General features: G+C 36.2%; 1 protein-coding gene across 8 annotated transcripts in view; it reads left to right on the forward strand.

Annotated features, from left to right (window-relative positions):
* VPS13B (vacuolar protein sorting 13 homolog B) overlaps positions 1-21,662 on the forward strand; it is a 485,377-nt gene that overhangs the window by 152,515 nt on the left and 311,200 nt on the right. For all 8 annotated transcript variants that reach the window (XM_049818749.1, XM_049818740.1, XM_049818775.1 and 5 more), the window contains 2 exons: positions 6,839-6,973; positions 7,815-7,988. In XM_049818749.1, the coding sequence (XP_049674706.1) occupies positions 6,839-6,973; positions 7,815-7,988 (309 nt within the window). The remainder of the gene's footprint in view (positions 1-6,838; positions 6,974-7,814; positions 7,989-21,662) is intronic.

The raw sequence follows: 21,662 nt of genomic DNA on the forward strand, positions 1-21,662 counted from the left end.
TATTATTCCAAATGTTCTCTGACTTCTTCAATATTGGTTTTCAGTCTTTGAATCACAGGTTTTTTATTTAACTCCATTTGAAGCAGGATTTTAGAAAAATCAAGAAGTTTGTGAATTAAGGCAGGTGGGGACCTCTATGAAGGTGTTGTGTGGAGTCTCAAAACGGGAATGTAGCAACAGGGATTTGCCAGATATAAATGGCTCTCCCTGTAGGCGAAATGCTGTTGTTCTTTAGCAAGCTGGGAAATTTTTTTGCAATATGTAAATCTCCAATTACTAAATGATGGTCCTATGTCTGTTTTAGTGTTTTGGAAATGGAGAAGCCTTAATTAGTTCACAAGCAGTTTAAGGATTAAAGTCGTTAGTTACAGAGGTTTTAGTATTCATCTCCAAAGTGATGACCAGTGTATGACTGGCTGTGTGCTTGGCCCTGAAATCTGTCTGTGAAAATACTGAAAGTATGTGAGGAGATTAATTTTTGTGGGGGGTGTGTGTGCATATATGTGCTTTTTGCAGCTTATGTTCTGATGAAGAGAACGGTAGATACTTACAAAGATAAATATTTGGTTATTGTTGCCCAAGAAGAAAGCTGCCTGACCTTCTTTAGGGAGTATTTCAGTCTGCCAATAACTGCTTTCACTCTTCCATGCATTTTCCTTTGAGTACCATAGTTGAAGAGAAAATGAAAGCAGAGCTTTTTTTTTTTTTTTAGGACAGGTTTCTTTTAGGTGTGGAACTGTGGCACAAGAAGTTCAAGACAGTAGAAAATCTGTCCACCTCACCATACATTAGAGGCAAGACAAGTCTACTATAATCCTGTTGTTATTGCCCTGTTAGGTCTTGGGAGTGGATGGGGATGAAACAGTAATTTCTTAGAATATAGTGGTATGTAGACTGAAAACCGGTTGACACAGTTACAAGAAAATAAATAATTATGATGATCAGAATAGCAATAGTAATGCTAAATAAAGTTGAGTTAGAAAAAAATAGACCAATCTCTTGACACCTCCATAAAATAAGCTGCCTGAATTACTGTTTTGTAGAAGAAAGAAAATAGTAGCCTGTGAGTATCTATATTAGGGCTGCAAAATGTGGTCTGCAGACTATGGTGACAGATTAAAAATGTGGAATTGTGAACACAGTAAAGATGTTTGGGGAACTTCATCACAAAGATTTAGGTTTACTACAGGAAAACCCGAGAAAGTAATTTATAACTTGGCTTCTACATTTTAGAAAGTCTCGCTTTTTCTCTTTTTTCCAATTTAAAAAAAAAAAAAAAAAAAAAAAAGGAAGAAAAAGTACCCCGAACACAAACCCCCCCGTGCTTTCAGGTGTTGTGTGCAAGGAAGCACAGTGATTGAACAAGTTGCTGTTTTACTGCAAGGAAGAACATGAAAGCTCATGCTCCTCCAATGCTTTCAATGTGAGAAGTAGGGCCAATGCCAGCTAGAGCTGGTCGTTGTGGCTTCTATTATGTTTGTACTGCAAGGAGGAAGGAATTAAGTTTGGTTTTATCTTCAAGTTCCTCAGAAGTGCCGTCTAACCAAGTTCAGTACAGACTTTCAGAAGTTCTCAGTGAGGGCGCTGCTTAAGCAGGGACTGCACACAAATGAGTATCTCTCATGAAAGAAATGAGGTTTCTCTTATGCTTTGATTTGTTTACTAGCTTTTCTGTGTCAGTCATGTAAAACTTAAATATATATTTCTGTGAAAATAATTGGACATTTTTTCTTGATTCCAGTAAGACTTAGGCCTAAATGTTGTTTCATTTGGTTAACAGCTCCTTGCTTTTATTCATGGATTTGTCTTTTTACTGAGTTTGAAATCATTTTGACATGTATGTAACAGTCTTTTACTATATCATGTTGCCAAAGCATAGTTTACTGGTACTTAATGCTTTAAATATTGAAATTTTTCCTTCTGAGGCCATAGCCTAAATATGGGGAGAATTCATGTGGAGCTGTTTCTAGAAGTTTGTCATGCCTTATTAATTTCCTATTTCATACTTTGCAGTTCTCTCTTTTATGATCTTTCTAAAGAATTATTTATTGTATTTCAGGGATTTGGCAGCACATAGTCCTGACTCTTGTCCTCAGAATCAGTAACATACCTCTTTTGCTGGTTTCCTGTATTTTCTATTGATCAGTTTAGATTTTGTCTCTTGGTTTTCCATTAATCATTGCAAATTCACCTTACCACGAATGGACTGGTAGAAGATGTATAGGCCATTGGTAAAATCACTAGTTAGGTAACTTTTTAAACAAGTCTAAAATTAAATGATTGCCTAGCATTAAAAGGCTTGTTAGCAGAAATCCTGGGCTGATCTATAAAGACACAATTGTGACCTGCCTTTAGATATTTGATTCCCTCCTGCTTGCACATAGAATGTCATTGAATGTAGGGACTTGGGGCAAGCTGCGTAGTTGGGTTATGTACCTGGAGAGGATCAAAGCTATGACCTGAAAAGTTCAGGGGGAGGAAGTGAATGCCTGCTTTAAAGTGTGGGAGAACTTTCCTCGATGGTGTGATACTTATGTGCATGTTTCTAGAACAAAATGGCTATTTAGGCTTGGAGTTGAAATTAAAGTGAGTTTGTGTGCACAAAGTGTAACTTGTCAAGGCATAGTAGATTTTAAGTTAGAAAATCTTTCTGCCTATTTTGGGGTTCCGCAGTACGGAAAGAACAGCTTTTTAGGACTGTGGTGATGTGTGTTGTATGGTTGTATGCCATGTGTGATAAGAGTGATTCAGCTAAAACAGATTATGTTTGATCACCAAGTATAAACATGGTTACATATTGGGAAGGAAACACTTGATTTTTACTGCAAATAGTTCTACAATGGGCAAGATGTTTCCAGTGCAAAAATCACACAACTAGAAAATCCTCATTTTTATCTGGAAGCAGCCATAGATTATATTTGGTGGAGACAGGTATATGTGTCTATCTCCATAAAGTCTTTGATTACCATGTTCTTGATGAAAATAATAAATTAACTAAAGAAAATGTGAGGTGTACTGAAAAACAAACATGGTTGCTCTGTTCTCCAATTTTGACTCCACTGAGCAACAAAGTCAAGTAAATCACAGTGCTGCTTTTGAAAACGTGATTCCAGAGCGAGTACAGCCCAAATTCTACTTTGTTGTCTTGCACCTTAGAAATAAGCCTTTCTCATGTTTCATTTGCAGGACGTTGAATTTGGATAATGTTGCTGTTGGCAATGATAGATTTCGTTTCCCTAGTTCCTCTTTGAATTCATGCTCAATGTCTTAATTAAAATCCTGTGGAGTGTTTGTCTCCATACTAAATTTGAGTTAGTATTTGGAGGCATGAAGCATTTCTTGTCTAGGAGTTTTAACATTTTCCTGCTCAATCAACCCTGTGAGAAGATACTACTTCAAAAAAGTTTATAAACATTGAGAAGAGGGAAGGAAGCCCCAGTCTTCACTCACTTAAACATTTGTTTGCTGAAGTAGGTATTTAAGGAATATTTTAGCTATGTGTACAACTGTTGAGGCTTTGATTTTATAATGATACTATAATGATGAAAGAGATTATAAGGGAGGCTATTTGGGAAGAACTAAAGTTACAAGGATGGAAGCTACAGATAGTCAGAGGCACACGTAGGAAACGAGGCTTCTTTATTCTTATAGAGCACCTTGCCAATTTGATCAGTTTGAGGGATGGTTCATCATTTCCAAAAATTTTCAGAGACTTAAGAAAATGTGCTGTTTCCCTATATTAAACCTAATCATTATAAATGGTTCACTAAAAGTCTCTAAACTTTCTCTACTTTGAAAAGGAGACTTGTAATTGAGTAAGGGGAATCACCTTAGGTTCAGGTAATTTTTGTCTTTGTGATGAAAGTCTAGTTAGACATCTGTATAGGATTTTAATATTTAATAAATGGGTTTTCTGAGTATCCCCCTGTCCAGAGTTGTGCAACCTGCACAGAATTAATATTTCTTGCAACTTGTCCTTGATTACTGTGGTGTGCTGTGGTTATCAGCTGTTAAAACTGGGAGCAGGAGGATGATGCTATTTGATATCAAAGTAATGTAGAAATGGAGGAGCATGATTATCCTATTTTTTCCTAATACTCTTCTATTTTCTTTTCAAATAGTTGAAAACAATTGAGGTGTTCATCCCATCCCTCTAACAGATGTTACAGAAAGAAATAGCTTATTTACTGCTATCAGTTACTTCTTCGTATGCACTAAAATATAATAGTTAATTATATGATTACATATTAAGGGTTTGTGGGTTTCTTAAAAGTCAAGCCATTCAGCTTTCCCAGCTTCCCATCATGATCCGTAACTACTGGCTGGGTGAAAAACAGTGCACTGGCTAGTTTGAGCTATGCTTTGCTGACTGTGATGCATATGCTGACTGGTCAGGTAGCAGGACAAATACACCCACATTTTTATGCAAATTGTAGGAAATAAATGTCTTCAGTAACGCTGCCATATCTTGTTGAAATTCAACTATTCCAGAAGTTATTTGGTGAGGGAATAGGAGTGAATAGAAACGAATAGGGAGCATGATCACCTGGAACTTGGTTCCTTGTTTTCAAATATGATACTAAAACAAAATTCAAGTTATGTTACATTCAAGCATGTAACTAACATGGAAAGTTTTAGTCTTAATGGAGAGAGGTTGTCCAGGGTAATGCATCTAAAAGTGGACTCCATGATGGAAAATACTTGGTTTTAAAAGTAGTTGATCTTCCATAGTGAAGTGAGAGAAATGTATTGGGCATTACACCTTGTATTTTGAAGCATAAGAGTTGCTGAAAGATGGGAACAGCAAGAAGCTACCAGTTTTGAGAAGACTTGAAAGATGGGGGTCAAGTTATGAACTGAAATGTGTTTTGCTTTGACTGTCATCTTGGCTGCTACTAACAGTATTTTATAATCTTTGTTTTGGAATAGGCAGAAGACATGGAAAAACATACTTTTTTTTTTTTCTTTTTTTCTTTTCAACACAATGGCCTCTATTTAGTTTATAGGAAGTATGAGGAGGCAGAGCCAAGACTAGGAGATGCCTAAAGATACCCTGTCAGCTTTTGACAAATTCATGTGTTGTGTCTGATACTACACCTTAGATCAAATGGGATTTTCAGCTTTAAAAGACGCTTACCCTGGGCAAGCTGGGAATGAGGATGTATTCACGAGACTAAAATGGGTAGCTGATCTTTCAGACTGAGAACGAATGGGGTGTCGTTAGTGGCAGGTGCACAAATGGGTTGCAGGGAGCATTCTTTGAGCCTGAAGCCCTCCTGAATCACAAATTGGGAAAAGGCTGGGCATACCTCAAACACAAAAGACAGGCTAAATTTTGGTAACAAAGTATGCACAGAATGTGGAACCTACTTTCACATGTCAGTCTGGTTTACTAAATGCCATGTGTCTCTTCGTATGCTGCTTTTCCTACCTTGGAAAGTACTTTTTATTAAAAAAATATTTTAATGTCATAGCAGAACAAAAATAAATATATGCCAAGAAGTCTGCTTACCAAATGATTTTATACGCACTACCAAATACACGTCAATGTTTTGCAACTGGAATAGGCACAGTGAAGTAAGCACAATTACCAGGTTTAATCCTAAATCTCTGTTTCCTATCATTTTTTAAGGAATTTTTGTTTACTAGTTATTATATGTTAAAGGTTGTTCTTTGGGATAAGTCTTCAGGAGATTGTGCAAAAAACCTACTGAGTTAATTCTGTAGAGAATATATTAAGTTTCTTTAATGTATATAATCTTGACACACATATCAAAATGCTTTAAAATTGTTTTTTTACCTGATATTCTATAATACTTTCCTTGCATAATTATGGATTTTGGAACAAATTCTATGTTACATACGTGAGGAAACAGTTCCATAATTATACTAATGTTTGCATAATTAACAAGCTGCTCGCCAATTTTAACTGACAAATTCCAAGTCACTTTTGCATGAGGGGAAAAAACCCATAAGAAATGGTAACTTCTGTTAGTTTTTCCTTTCATAATTCTTACAGATGTTGAAACTATTTATTTCCAATTTGCAAGTAAATTTACATATTTTCTTCTGATAGGCAGTGCTGTACAGAATAGGAGGGCTGGCTTCCTCCACCCATGCTCTGGGGCTGTTTGGGGGCTGCCCTCAAGCTCTGCCAACATATCTCAGTCCTGACTTGTAAGATCCCTTGCTGCTGCCATGGTTCTAGGCAGCTCTTCAGAAGTGATTGCCAATAACACCAATTTCTTCCAACCGGTGCGGTAGTTTTCTGGTGTGCACAAATGGGGGCTGAAGAAAGACCACCAAAACTTATTTCCACTTTTGACCTAAGGCAAGGTTTGAACTCCAGTTTCCATTGAAAGATGGCAAGTGTGCCATTGGCTTTCTGTGCCGTTCAGCTGCATGGATTTAATGTTTTACATTGCTACCGAGTAAAATGTTGTCGTCTAAATGTAAGCTGAAAACACTTCATCATTTTAAGATCCTGAAATGAAAGGATCATAATAAAAACATGAAAGAGAATAGTTGAGGTGCCACTTATAAAGTGAAAACAAAAGTGTATGTATGTGTATATATACATGTTTATTATTCCAATTTCTAAGTGGCCTTGTGTGTTTTCCTCACAGTATCTTTATATATTTTATGCATAACTTTGTATTAAAATGCCCATATACAGCATTCTCTCACTTCCATTTAAAAACTGTGAATCACAACAAAAATGCTATAAGAACATCTAAGGTAGATAATTAAAGTATAATTAAGTTTAAATGCCTTGGTGAAGGAATATAAAAATATTTAAATTCAACAGGCTAGTACATTTGCAGTTTTCTTTTATTAGGTGTGAAATCTAAGAATCCCCTGCCAACTCTTGAGGGTTCAATCCAGAATGTTGAATTGAAGTACTGCGGCACATCATTGGTCAAATGTGCCTCTGGGACCGTGGGATCAATAAAAATTTGTGCCAAAGCCCCAGGTATGTGCAGCTGGACCATGTAAAACTTTATTGCCTGTATAGGAGAATTGGCCTTGCTTTTTACAAGGAGAGTTACTGAAACAAGAATTTACTCATTGTTCCTATGAATCAGAGAGGTTTTTTTGTATTCTGTTTTGGGGTTTTTATTATTATTGTTAAGTGTGCCAGGATGATCCAGTCTGGCCCTAGTATAGTCAATTTTTACACTGAATAAAAAAATAAAGATTTTTTTTTCCTGCTGAGACAAATATTAATCTAAAAGCACCGAAGAAACTGGAATACCTGCATTTTCATATTGCACAGAATATTTGCATTTTGCTTTATTTGTAGCATAATTTCGATGTATTCTGTTGTTTAATGTTTCATTTTCCATTAATACTAGAAGCATGTATCTTGCTTTTGAAGTTTTTGAGGGCTCTGTGATAAATAGGTTTTAAATTTCTTTAACAGAATTTTTCTTGAAGAGTATGCAGGAACTTTTCCTATCAATGTCTATGATATAAAGGTAGCTAATGTCAAGAACATTAAAAACATAGTATATTTAACTCTAAATTGAGTTCATGGTGATTCTTAAAGATATTATGTTATAAAGTTGGGATGGAATTACTATTTTAAAGAGAATTGATTACTTTATTTGAAATCCTCCTGGATGTAAAGACATTTTACAAGATAACGTTGAGGAAGTTGTTTAACAGTTTATATGAGATTGCTCTTTCTATTTCCTCTTCTGATTCTGTATTTACAATGTTAATAGCTGTTCTCTTTGGACTAGTGAATGTGTATGTGTTGAAAATTTATCTTGTTACAGTAAAAGCTCTAAGGAGTCTAATCTTTATCTTAGGTGACTGTGGAAAAGAGAAGCTGATTCCTTTAATTCAAGGCCCTTCTGACACCAGAGACTTACACAGCAGTAAATGGCTCAATGAGAGTAGAAAGCCAGAATCTCTCTTAGCTCCAGATTTGGTAGCCTTTACAATCCAAATTCCACAGTATATGGACTACTGCCACAATTCTGGTAAGTACAAGACTCTTGCTAAGCTGGTATCACATTACATTTTTCCTATCGAATGTAATTTTCATAAGAGGGGCTTGATATAAAATGTGCCAAATGCCAAAGTATCTTTTTCACATACTGCACACATTATAACTTTAGCTCACTGTGAGACACAAAAGCTAAAAGGATTTTGATGTATGTCTTCTTCAATGAGGAATGCTTCATTGACTTTGGCTTTTAAATTATTTATACAGAACCTTTTGCAAACTTGGGGGGGGCAGGGGGGAAGATCCATGTTGAAAATATTAGTTTTGTTTTTTATTGCCTTTATCTATTGGGTTGAGCTTCTTATACAGAAATTTACATACTGCATTCAAAATGGTTCATATAAATTTGCAGCATAATGTATAATTAAATTAAGAATTTGTTTATCATAAAATTTGTTAGTAATAAAGAGGTGATTTTTAAAATGCTACAGAGCACACATTTGATGTCATCAAGCTTGGTGTTGTGGTAGATTTAAATGAGAAGCAAGTTAATGTTTTCAGAGAGTTGCTTGGATAAATTTAAGGGTGTTGTGGACTTTGTGGGCATAAGTACTCCTACCTGACATTCTTATGGTTTCTGCGGGCTTTTAACAAAACATGGGTCTATTTTAAAGCAACACCGACAATTTTGAAATGTATCTAGTTTAAAATAACTATAATATAGTTTGTAAAATACACATGGATCTATGTTTTCCTGTCAGTATGGCGCATTTTAAAAATCATGCTTTTGCGTTTTAGAAGTTTATCCTGTTGCCATGCTAAGAGTGTAATCAAATTGGGGGGGGGGGGGACGGGCAAACCCAAAAAGCATATAAAAGCATATAGTTTAAGGAAAGCAAAAGAATTAGCTGACCCCAGTATTATGAAACACAAAAATAAACTGAAAATTGTGCTTTTTTTCCTCTACTTTTTTCATGTGTAATGGTTATTGAATGTCTTTAGTCTGAAAAGTAACAGCGAATTTATCACCATCTTTGTAATTTTTATGTGCATATGTAAGCAACACTTGAATCTTATGTAAAGTAAATATTTGTGAGCACTATGCACTCCAGCAGTTGTCAGGTTATTTTTTCAGTAACCATACTTGTATGTTTCTTGGAGAGCATCATGTTGGAAATGTTTATGGCAGTGTTTTTATAACAATTATCTTAAATTCCTGCCCCTAAAACATTGCTGAAAAGGAATTAATGACTCAACACTCTGAATTATTCAGATCTGTTTTTTAAAAAACCTGAAAATCTGTTGCACCTGTTGTCTCACTTAAGTAGCTTTTAAATGTTCATAATAATAGTATTTATTACTGTTATTGATTATTGCATTTTCTGCCTTTTTTTGAGGATCTTGTCAGTTTATTTTTCTGATTTTTGTCTTAATATTAATTAAATTTTGAAGGAGCTGTGCATACTTATGTATATTATAGAATTATTGCTTTTCTTGCAGGTCACAGTGATCACATACATTTTAGCTCATCAGTATTATGGATAGTCCAATTAGATAGTAGAAAGTACTTGATAGGTTGTGACAGGAGATGCCTATGAGAATTAAGGCACCGACAAATGAAGTGCTGGCCAGACTCATATGCCAGGACTTTGAAAGGCAGAAAATTGGTTTGTAATAGACAAGCGGCTGTGGTACCTGTTTTGTAGATGAATGGAGATACACTTAAAATGCTAGGATTTTAGAATTGAAAACGTACTGGACACTTCACCTGCGTGCCCCACCCCCCATCCCCCCTCCCAGTGCCTCTGGAAAGTTGCATTGATTCCACATACTCAGTGGTAGTTACTAACCTGCATGCTCAGATTCTAGCTCTGCTTCTCTAGATGTGTAAGGTGGCACCTGCGACTGATGACAAATGAGAAGGAAAAGCTGACTGATGTGTTAAAGCTTTGGTCCCAGTAAACATGAATAATAGTGTACTGCAAATGATTTGTTAGTTTTTGTTGTTTTTTTTTTATATATATAAACTAAACTAGGAAACATTAATGTTTAAAGCATCTCAGGTTCTATACAAAGGATGAGGGAGTTAATTAAAGCCTTTGCTTTCAAATACTTGCTGAAGGAGCTGAGGCAACTTAATGCAGGAGACAGGGCTATCCTTTCCATTATGACTGTGAAAACATGGAGAGAAAATATGAAGTGATAGCATAAAAATGCTTTTGCTGTCAGTTGCGGTCACTTCTGGGAATTAAGCAAGCTATACTGGATAATTTGACAGCAAATTCAACTTATGCCTCAGGGGAATAAAAGGGTTGTTTAAAGCTGTACTACTGGAGATGATTGTGCAGTATTGAAGTTGTGTATTTGAGCAATCTATCTTAATAATGTTAGATATGATGTTCTGGAATAGGAATTTGGATTACAGAGAAGAGTGAGGAGAGTAGTGAAACCTGCTTGTAGAAAGAATGAAAAAAGCCGTCCAGGAGAGATGAGGAAAGTAATCTAGAATTGTTCAGTGTTATCAGATTGCTGGAGGTAAGGCCAGGGTTGGCCAAGTGCCAACTCTACAAAGTACGCATTCAAATAGCTGTATAGCTGATGCTCTCAAAATACATCCATGATTTCTCAAAAGAGCTAAGAGGAACCGCAATTCCAGTTTGGTGGGATTGGATAACTTGTCACCCAGCACTCAGATAAACTCAGTTTACTTCTCCCCATATACAAGGATTCAGAAAATTTTGCAAACTCGGTGTCAGTGGAGCTGCTGGTCACACCATACAGCGGGGCAGGAGGTGCATTGGAGACTTACAAAGCTAAATAGCTGCAAGTTAGCCATCCCTGTTAAGAACAGAATGATGTAATATCTTTTTGTGTGTCAAACCAAGAGAAGCAATTGCAGGGGAATTTCTGGGTACTCTGGAGGAATCTTGGAATACAATACAATGCCTGTGTAGGTGACTTCTAAAAATCTTTTGCTTATATAAAGATTAGTGAAGGAAGAGTCACTAATTAATTCATTATGCATCCATGAAGTTGAATGGAAGACAACTTGGTCTAAAATCAAAGCAGTTGTTTGGATATAAAATGCTAAGGAGGAGGTTGTGCAAATGGCATGAGGTTGTTGAATAAATCAGGGCGTATTTACCTGGAAAACAGGTAGGGGACATTTCCTCCTCCTCTCCTTGTTGAATTAGTAACTGTCTACTGTCTTGTACCACTTGAAACATATGAACCAGGGTGACCAGGACAGTTGTGCAGCTTCTTTTTACTGCTTGTCTGTCGGTGGCCCTGCAAAGATTGAGGGTGCATTTACAATTTGAGTGATAAAGCATTTTACACTAGTATTTTATTTCTTGTTATTTCACTTGCTGCTGCTGAGAGGAAGAGAAAAAAAAGTGGTTCTAGGAGTACCCTACTGCATTGAGTATAATCAGCAAAGGAAAAGACTCTATAAAATGTAATTCCAAAAAGGGCAGTATTCAAGTGTGTGATGTATAGCATATACAGGCAAAGTATTATGTATAACAAGTGCATATACTGATGATTATTTAGGAAGAGTGTTTCACTGTTTGATGCACAAAGTGTCATTAGCGCAGTGGAAAACTGATCCACCTATGTCAGAGGAAGTGTTTAGGGTTAGCGAATAGAAATATAATTTTGTTTAGTCCTTAAATAGAAGTTTGCATGCTGGTGCTTTTCCTTTTAGACACTTACGTTGTATGAAAAACTGCCCCAGGTATCTCTGTGCATAGTTGTAAAAATCAGTGGATATGCTCCCCAGTTTTTATCTAGACTGCAGTATATAAAATAAATACAAGAGAGGAGATTATTCCATTACCCCAGGGCTTGGGAAGGTCTTCTTACTGCTTCTCTGAAAAAAAAAAAAAAGGCTTTATTAACCCTCGGAGCAAGCTGCAGACCTTGTTTGTTTCACCTGGCCTTTGAGAGAAATAGGGAGATTTCAAAATGAATGCTGGTGTTAGTATTTAATTATGAGCAGCTGCCGAATAGATGAAGTGAGCTGATTAAACTCTGTTTGGTTTGCTATACTGAATAATTGGGAGTGCGTGCAGAGCGGGTGTATGGAGAGCTTTATTACATATAAAACAAGAGAAACTAAAATAAAAAATAAAATTAATAAAGTTTTCTTTGAGATCAGCTTAAATATTCAGTAATGCAGCAGTGAAATAAGGGAGTAAACAAAAGTGCCTGTATTAATATCATGCTCATGCGTGGGAAATTTATGTACCCACTGGAGCCGAGTAAGAAGGCTTCTATAGTTTGTGAAGGCTGCTTGAAGGCTGAAGAGCAGATATTCAACCTTGAAAAAGTTGGTATTTCTCATTTAAGTTACATTTTTCTTGAACTTCCAAAGATTTTTGGTTTTTTTCTCCACTGTCAATATTTTGTAAGTTCAGATGAGATCACTCCATTTTGTCTCCCCCCCAACCCCAAAGGAAAAAAAATGAATTAAGTGAAAATATTTTTAAGACTGCAGAAATCACATCTTCAAACATGAAAAAAGTGCCATAAATGTTGTACCAGGAATAACGTTATTTTTTTTTCTTTTAAATTTTGACTGCTTAGACTGGGGATACTGCAAAGCCTGGATTTTAAAGCTGGAACAATGATGTTTTTTAAGTTCTCAGTGCTAATTTATGTGAAGGCTTGTGCTAGTAAATAAAAGACACCTTGTAAAAGAGAATTCATAAACTAATTTGAAGTATTTTGGAAAGATTTGACACAATGAATGAGTAAAAATGCTTAATATATTGGAGTTATTAAAGACAATTCACATTTGTGGTTTGGGCATAAATGTGTAAAAATTATACCCATCTATCTTATTACATTTCCTTTCCTCTCCCTGAGGATTTCACTATGTACTTTATCTGTAATTGTTGCCAGTTTTCTATCAAGTTCCCACTGGGCTTCTGGTGCAAAAAATCTTATCCTCTCGATGACAGAGCTTGCCTGAATGATTTCATGCTCTTAGCATTTTTGTTCACGGGAATTAGGGGCAGAATGTAACTGCAGCTGAACATAGCATCTATTTTTGTAATTTTGAAGTTTAGACTCTGTTATTGGAACTAAATGAAGAGATGCAGGTGTTCTCCAGTTCAAGTCCTTCGGGATTTTTTGATGGTAGATGCTTGAAAAGAAAATGCATGTGTTTCCAGAGTCAAACAGCAGCTGTGGACAAGGATTTATGTTTTTCTCAGAACTTTGGGATTTCAAAATGTTACATTTAATCACATGCACAGAAAGGAGAGCAAATGTTAAAGATGTTACATATAAAACTAGGGGACTGATCTTTTTACCATACCAACTAGTTGTGGGAATAGAGGAACAAAGTGATCTTTAATCTTAATATGAACAATTTCAAAAGGATTATGATAGTTGCCAGGACTCTGGTCTTTTGAGTACTGTGCTCTTGCAGCACACAACATTTATATCTTCTTAATTGCTTTTAAAATCTGGCTTAGTCTCGTATTTTGCCTTGGAAAAATATGAATGTTAATAGTATAGGTTACTGAAGTCACAGCATTCATGTAGTCTTTCACTGGAGTAGGGTGAATTTAAATTCAGATAAGTGTACATTTTTAGAAGAATTTTTCTAATAATGTCCTGCAGTTTTAAAAACTGGATTAAAAATAGCAGTTCAACTGCCTGAGCTGCAAGGCTAAATTTAGAAGTTTTCCGAGTTACAGAACTTGTGGCAGAAGTATTTTGTGGTAATGCAATTTCTCCCTCCCTTTCTCTCTCCCTTATGATTTTGAAATTAGTCAACTGTAGTAAATGCCATGTCTGACATCCTTTAATTTTATTGGAAGTTCAAGTAGGGATGGTCGCTGGTGGTACTACTGAGCAGTTCAGGATGGGAAGATGGTGTGGGGAAGAGCAAGTTGGTGACAGTGGTAAATGCAAGTTAGTTAACACCTATCCAAGAAAGTAAAAGCCTATTTTTAAATGCATTTAATTTTGTACATTGACCAGTTTGTGTGTGCTCCATCTTCCCCTATTATCGTCATAGCTCAATAAGTTGTGCACTACAGCCAGGTTAAGTATCAAATATTTTTCCAGAACTGAATCACCTCTGTGTCTACTGTCTTACAAAGATTCAGCACTTATTACTTTTTTTAAGAGGGCAGTGAACTTGTCCTCAAGCACGGTCTGTTACTCTGCTGGCTCCAATTATGAATTTCATGTCCATGGGAGTAGCATCAGGGAAGCACTTACTATATTATGCTAACTAGATTAACATTATTTCCATTGGGTTGCATAACACTGGCAACTGGCAGTAACTTCTGGTTATAGAACGGTAATTGTGCAACGCAGGAATAAGGCAGCTTGTTCAACTTTCCATCAAGTAATTCTGCAAATCCTTCTGGGGGAAGAGGTGTTTTCATCTCTCTGCTTCCGTTGCATACAGTTTCTCTCAATTCCATAAATCCTTCAGCAATACATGTACCCTAGAATTCTGAAATTGTAACTAAATAGGATTCCAAGTTTTGTAAAATGGTACTTGAAAAAATTGATATTAAAAAAAACCCCCAAAAACATAAAAAAGCTGCAGTCTGTCCTGTCAGTTTTTAGAAAGTCAGCCTATGTAGTTAAGTTCCCTGAAAATATTTCTGTTTTTCTTTGAAGCCTGACTGATTTTGAGATGTAGTTCAGCTGCACTATGGAACTCAAGAGTAATAACTTTAACCAAAGAAGTGCTTTTGCCTTTTTCCGATTTCCTTTTCTTAATAGTATCATTTAAGAGTTTGGTAATATGGCAAAATAAGAACAAAACTTGGACAATGAAGTTGGGGACTCAACTCCAAATAGCAGGAGCCTGAGACATTGCTCTAGGGAATCTGTTGAGTGAGGGAGTTGGAAAGCCTGATTCTCCTCTGGGTTTATACCTTTTTCTTTAGAAGCTCATTGCCTGACTTTCTGCTTTCTTTTAACTCAGGATAACAGCATTCTGCCCGTAGATAATGTAGTTGATCTTGTAGTTCTCGGGATAGGTGTTTGTGCTTCAGTATTGTAACTGAAGATTTGAGCTCTTGAGTGGTGGGTAATACGGGGTATGCAGGTTTTAAAGTACATAAAGGAAATGTCACCACCTTCTCTTTAAACAACACATAACCTAGAAAATTCTGTAAAAGTAACAAAAAAAAAAAAGGCGTTAAAAATCCTTTTTTTCTTTCTTATTTTTAACTCATTAAATGTGTAAAAGTTAGGGAATGGCAGATATGAGATCATTTCTGCTACCTTTATTTTGTGTGTATGCATGTGTGTTCTATAGGATTTCTGTTCACTTTACAATCTGGTGGTATCAAAATGTTTCAGATGGCCACCAAAGTCATATTTAACACTTTTGGTATGACAAAAAGATCTAAATTTGGCTTCAAATGATAATTTCTGTTTCCATAACAGTATAGGGTAATGTATCTGTGCTTCATGTATTTATAAAAATGCATTCACCTTTTCCACTTGTAGCTTCTGGAAAAGCATTATTCAGCAGAGTGACTAGATACTCACTGATGGTGTGAAGAGTTTTGGAAATGTGACAGGCATAGGCTCAGCAATTGCTGACACATAGCTTTGGACACTGAAATCTGTTTTTAATTGAGAAAATATATGTTGGCCAACATATTGGGATAGCTCCTACTCATTTTGAAAAAATGCCATGGGATCTTTAACTTCCATTTGGATGCTTCCCAGAAATGGGCATAAGGGACTGTAACTGTTTACTTTCAAATGGTGTTTAAACTGTTTCCAGGTTATATAATTGAATTATATTGCTCTCACTACCACTTTGGTGATGTAAATGATTCGTATAACATGGCTATTTTTTTGTAATGAGATGCTAAATAGATATCACTGAAAATCAGTAGATTTTTGGTGGTAAAATATAAATGCATTTTGACCAGGTCAATTATTGCTTTCAAATTGTAGTAACAAGTGATTATATAACATCTTACTGAACAGAAATAACAGCCCGTCTGATGGAAAAACAGCATTAAATGAAGTATCTCCATTCCTTTTAATGCAGAAATTATGATATATTTTTTTTTTTCTAAATCTAAAATGTTTTTCTCAGTGATTTTCATGGTTCAACTCTGTTATAGGTTAAAAAGAAGCTACAGGTCACTCCCAAGATTCCAATGCTCTGGTTATAATACACACAAATGTACTAACAGTCTCATTTATATGGTTTAGGATGCAGTCCTAAATACATGGAGTGAACATTCAATCACATTGTCCCCTTCCACCCAAACATTACTCTCCTGCAGTTCCCCCAGAAGTTCCTCTCCATGATGTTACAAATAGTCATTTGTGGTCACAAAATAAAGTTGTGTCATTACCAAGTGACTAAATAGTCAGTGTTATGTAGAAAGCAACAGTTCACAGCCAGGATGAGACAAAGCAGGTTACGATCTTAGCAGTATATTGATTTTTTTTTTTTTTTTTTTTTTTTTTTTTAATTAAAATAGATAACCCCAGCGATGAGCCCCAAGCTAAGACACATTCCTATATTTGACCAAACTGTAAATGTTTTTGGACAGATTATCTTTAAGGTGTCCAACTTTAGAAACATTTAAATTAGTTTATTTTTCTTTGTGTGCTGTGAAGTTTCTGAAAATCGGTCTCTATTTTTATAAAAAATCTGCAAACAGTATAGAAATTAGTACTGCAGGAACCATTAGTCACTTTTAACTTTTAGACCATTTAATCACTTCTATGCTGTATGAGCTAATTTAATCTTCCTTTTACCTGTGCACTGAAATAGAAATGATACATGCAAGATACTCATGTATGTACCTGTATAAGGTAGCAGAAATACTTACAGTTGATACGAGGAAAACAGTGCACTGTGTAACTTTGCAGTTCTATTTAATAGCTAAAATTAGCCTACTTACATAATGTGAGCATTTAATGTTGAGTATCTCTAACAGATTTCTAAGTACAGCAAATTCAAACACAAATATCGAATATTTGAGGTATCCTAACATTCTCAGTATCACGTGGCATACTAAATCTATTTGAGAAATGCAGTGATAGGATTATAGTGGATATATAGTTTAATTTAATAGCTAAATATTTTTAATTCTTCATTTTAATCTGATTTACACTCCTCAGTAGAGGAAAAGGCATTTTGAAAAGGAAAAATACTATTTGTTTTTCTGAAGTTGTGTCTGAAAGAAGATTTTAGCTGTTGCCCTAATCTTGCAGCTGGTTCAGTTAAGACAGAAACATTTGCTGGAGCAAAGTAATTTGCTGACCTGAGTCCTGAGTTCCTATTCAAACACACTTCTGCTGCTAATTGTTGATACTGAGCTCCACTTACGCACAGCAAATTAATGCAAAGTCTGTTTTTCCTAAGTGTTTTCCTAATTCCTGATGTATTTTCAAGATGAAGTAGACTGATCTGAAAAAAACCCCCAACACCCGAAAACCCCAATAAACTTGTGATTTTCCCCAAGAGATCTAGAAAATTGATTCTTTATGTCTGTAAGCAGAATAGCAAATCATTTTGGGGTTGTACTATCTGAACTTAATGAGAACATTGCATGGTTGTGCATGGAGGAATCGGTGCCCTGACAATGAGAGCTGAAGGATGGGTAGTCCTGAACAAACATGTCAGCTTTTACAGTTGGCACAGTAAGAGTCTGCCTGCATCTGTCAAGTCTTCCACATTTAGCCCGTGTGCATCATCTGTCACTGTACAGCTTCTTGGGACATTTGCGTGGGATCGGTGCCAAGCTGCAGCAGTAGCTTTGACTATGCTGCCTCATGTCCAGAAACTTTGGAAAAACAGCCCACTGCCTGTGGGAAGGTGGAAATGAAAGGAGTCAGACTGATCGGAGTTTGAGCCACATCTTTTTGAATTTCAGTGTTGATAACGGATAACTGTCATGCCAGAAGAAAAAAAGAGCATGTTCTACAAATATGATACAAACCATAAATGAAAATAAACTATAAACAGAAAATTAAAGTTAGAGATCAGAATAATAATCTGAATCTATCAGAGACGCACTGCCTCTTCCCATCTCCCCCCACCTGCAGAAGTTCCTATGCTTGTTTCATTTCTGGAATAAAACTACTTAAACAATACAGAAACATTGCGTAAATACAATATAAAGTATAATATTAGAACTGGCTATCATAGGGATTTGCCCCCCCCGCCCCCCCCCCCCCGAGATGCCAATGGAGAAAATAATGGAAATTTTGTAAAGAGAAACAGTTCTCATTGGAGAAGTAAGAGCAGATATGATTGAATCAAATGAAGCATTAAATACAGTGTTTGGCTCAACATTAGTGAGCAGGGTTATGGAGCGCATGTGATGGATCATCACCTCTGAATAGTATTCTTTTCTGTTCTGTATTTGTCCAAGGCCTAGAGGGTAATCAGTCAGATGTAGTTAATCATCTTTTAAATAAATTGGACATCTTTTCCTCACTGGCCTTTGAATAAATGATATCTACAGTATATTTTTATATTTGGTGTAACTATATTAATTTTTGGTTATCTATTCAATGGAAACAAATTAATGAAAGGAGAATATGAATTCTCTTCTCCCTCTAGTTTTGAGCTCTCTTATAATGTCCCTGCTGTGATAAGAGAAAGAGGAATTCAGTATTGAGCAAATTTTCTCTCTAGGTTGTGACCTGAAAATTCATCCAAGAAAATGAAAGATGTTCAATATGTCTTTTCAGTATTTGAAAGATATTTTAGCTCAAGGCCTGGATTAATATTTTTCAGATATTAAAATTATTGCAAAACAGTTGTTTTATATGTTTGATAATAGATTCATTATTAAAGGCTAAGATTAAAATTAAAGTATTATATTAAAATTGGGGTTTTAAACCAACTTTTGGAAAACTTGGTGGATACAAGTAATCTTCAGTATAATGGAATTTTCTGAAAACAGACGTGTGTTCTTTAAAGTTCACATATCGGTCCTTTTAGCAGTTTCATGTCTAAAATAATGAAGTTAAACTAGTGCAGATTGCAATCAGTTGATAAAATTGTTTTTAATTAAAACCCAGAAAATAATTAAGGTATATTTGATTGTATTTTGGAGCTTTGAAAACAGGTGTAATAAAAATATAATAATAATCTTCATAATGCTAATTATATTTAGTGTAAACACTTTTATAATAATTCAAAGCCAATTATACTTTTTTATTTCCTCATGGGTAACATAACACACAGTAAGTATAAGCCTGCGAAAGGGATGACTTAACACAACTGTTGATGCACTTAGAGTGAAACATCTTTATCAAGTTAATACAAGAAGCAGTCATGCCCTACTTGAATTACTCATTTATAATGGCTGAGCAGCAGCCTGGATGTGGACTTTGAAATCCTGGGAAAATAAGATGCATGCATGCAGTCAAATGTCTAAAGTCTTTGCTTTAGAGCAGCTGTAAAATGTTGAAGTGAGATGTCAGCTACTAGCTGTTGTCTACATTTTTAGTCTGAAGGGAGATGTGATCATGTAATTGCTAACCAAGGTTAGTATTATTTTAATCCCTGCATCCTCAGTTCGAGACTTTCTATTTGCAAGAGCTGTTTGAACATTTAGGACCTAAGAATCAGAGTATTTATCTGCTTTTTGCACACTTTTAATGCACAGATTATTCCAACTTTATTTTAAGACCTTACTTGGTTTGTTATAATACATAAATTTTTCTCAAACTTTTATTGTGCTTGTAATAAGGGAGTAGTAATCCTATAGATTTGTAAAATATCGAAATAAAGCACATGTATGGGTAGCAATTTCAAAAATGCTACTTGTGAGCTCACTAAGGACATTAGAGTACAATAGCTGGTAAAAGCCATGTATTAAAAGGATGTCTGTCTCTTTGTACCGTTAGGATATTGCATCTTGCACAATCTTTTGCAGATGACTGCATTGCCAGGTTCTTGTCTTCACAGCTTGATACCATGTTTCCTTTGAAAGATAGACATGTAGGAAATACACTGTTCAACTTTAATTTTTCTTCAAATGATTGCACAATACCAAAGAGTGTGCATCCCATTGCACTTGAATCGGAGATTTTTGATAAGAGGTGCCAGATGCTGTGTCTCAAGTATCCTCACACTTCCCAAGTCAACAGTACAGAAGTAACCACTCTTCTTTTATTGCAGGAATTGTACAACCTGCTGTGACACGAGGTAGGAAAGAGCAGGAACACCCCCTTTTGCATGTTGGAATATCTGTAAGGGCTGTGTGAACTTTGTCTTTGTGTTGCACTTTGGAGGCAGACAACAATGTCCATGTTGTATCTATCCAGCAATACTCATAATCATTTTACAGCAGTTGGTAAGACTGCAGGGGTCCTTAGTCAAGAACCATTCAGGAATTGGTCAAGTAGTTTTTTCCTTCTTATTTCTGTTACAAATAGAATTAAAATTCCTTGTACTTCATTTAAGTCTGTTTCCTGGAACAGGGCATCTCTTAACATGCACCATACAAACTTGTTTTTTCCCCTGGAAAATCACTATCTCAAAATCATGATGGAAGGAGGAGGTGTTTTCTACAAAATGGCAGCATATTAAGCCACAAACTCAAGAGATTGTGTCTTCCTTCCTGTTAATGGGAGAACTGAGAGGCAAGAATAATTCACCTTAAATGTACAAGTGTGGTGGTTAAAATCTTCACTAATATTTGTCCAAGGCAGCACTACTAGAGGTATTAGAGATACCTTTTGGAGATTACTCTTTGCACAGGAGTTAGCAGGGCTCATTGAAAGAGCTTTAAACTAGATTTGAAAGGGGAAAGTGATAAAACCAGGCTTGCTAGAGATCAGCCTGGGGGCAGCACACCAGTGTTTGAGGGACAGTGTGCTAGCAAGGTCCTTTGGTCTGCTGTCTCAATGGAGGTGGGGGATGGAGATCCATGCAACAGCAAAGACACAAGGGTTATTGATGTGTTAGAAACCACAGAAGCATGTGAGAATAGTCACACAGGAATTAGGGCTTCTCTCCCCCAGATTAACCCTAATTGGTTAATAAGCCAACTAAAGTGTATCTACACCAGTGCACACAGCATGGGCAACAAACAGGAGGAGCTGGAAGCCATTGTGCAGAAGGAAAACTATGATATAGTTGCCATCAAGGAAATATGGTGGGATGAGTCACACAACTGGAGTGCTGCAATGGATGGTTATAAACTCTTCAGAAGGGATACACAGGGAAGGAGAGGTGGCAGGGTAGCCCTGTATGTTAGGGAGTGTTTTAACTGTCTAGAGCTTGATGATGGTGATGAAAGAGTAGAGTGTTTATGGGTAAGAATCAGGGGGAAGGCCAACAAGGCAGATATCGTGGCGGTAGTCTGTTATAGACCACCCAACCAGAATGAAGAGGCAGTCGAAATATTATATAAGCAGCTGGGAGAAGTCTTACAATCTCTAGCCCTTGTTCTCATGGGGGACTTCAACTTACCAGATGTCTGCTGGAAATACAATACAGTGGAAACGGTCTAGGAGGTTCCTGGAGTGTGCAGAAGATAACTTCCTGACACAGCTGGTGAGTGAGCCAACTAGCGAAGGGGCTCTGCTGGACCTCTTGTTTGTGAACAGGGAAGGACTTGTGGGTGATGTGAATGGCTGAAGGCTGCCTTGGGCACAGCATTCATGAAATGATAGTTTTCGATTTTTGGAGAAGTGAGGAGGGAGGTTAGCAGAACTGCTACCTTGGACTTCCGGA

This window comes from Accipiter gentilis, chromosome 2, assembly GCF_929443795.1.
Source record: "Accipiter gentilis chromosome 2, bAccGen1.1, whole genome shotgun sequence".
Taxonomy (NCBI): Eukaryota; Metazoa; Chordata; class Aves; order Accipitriformes; family Accipitridae; genus Astur; species Astur gentilis.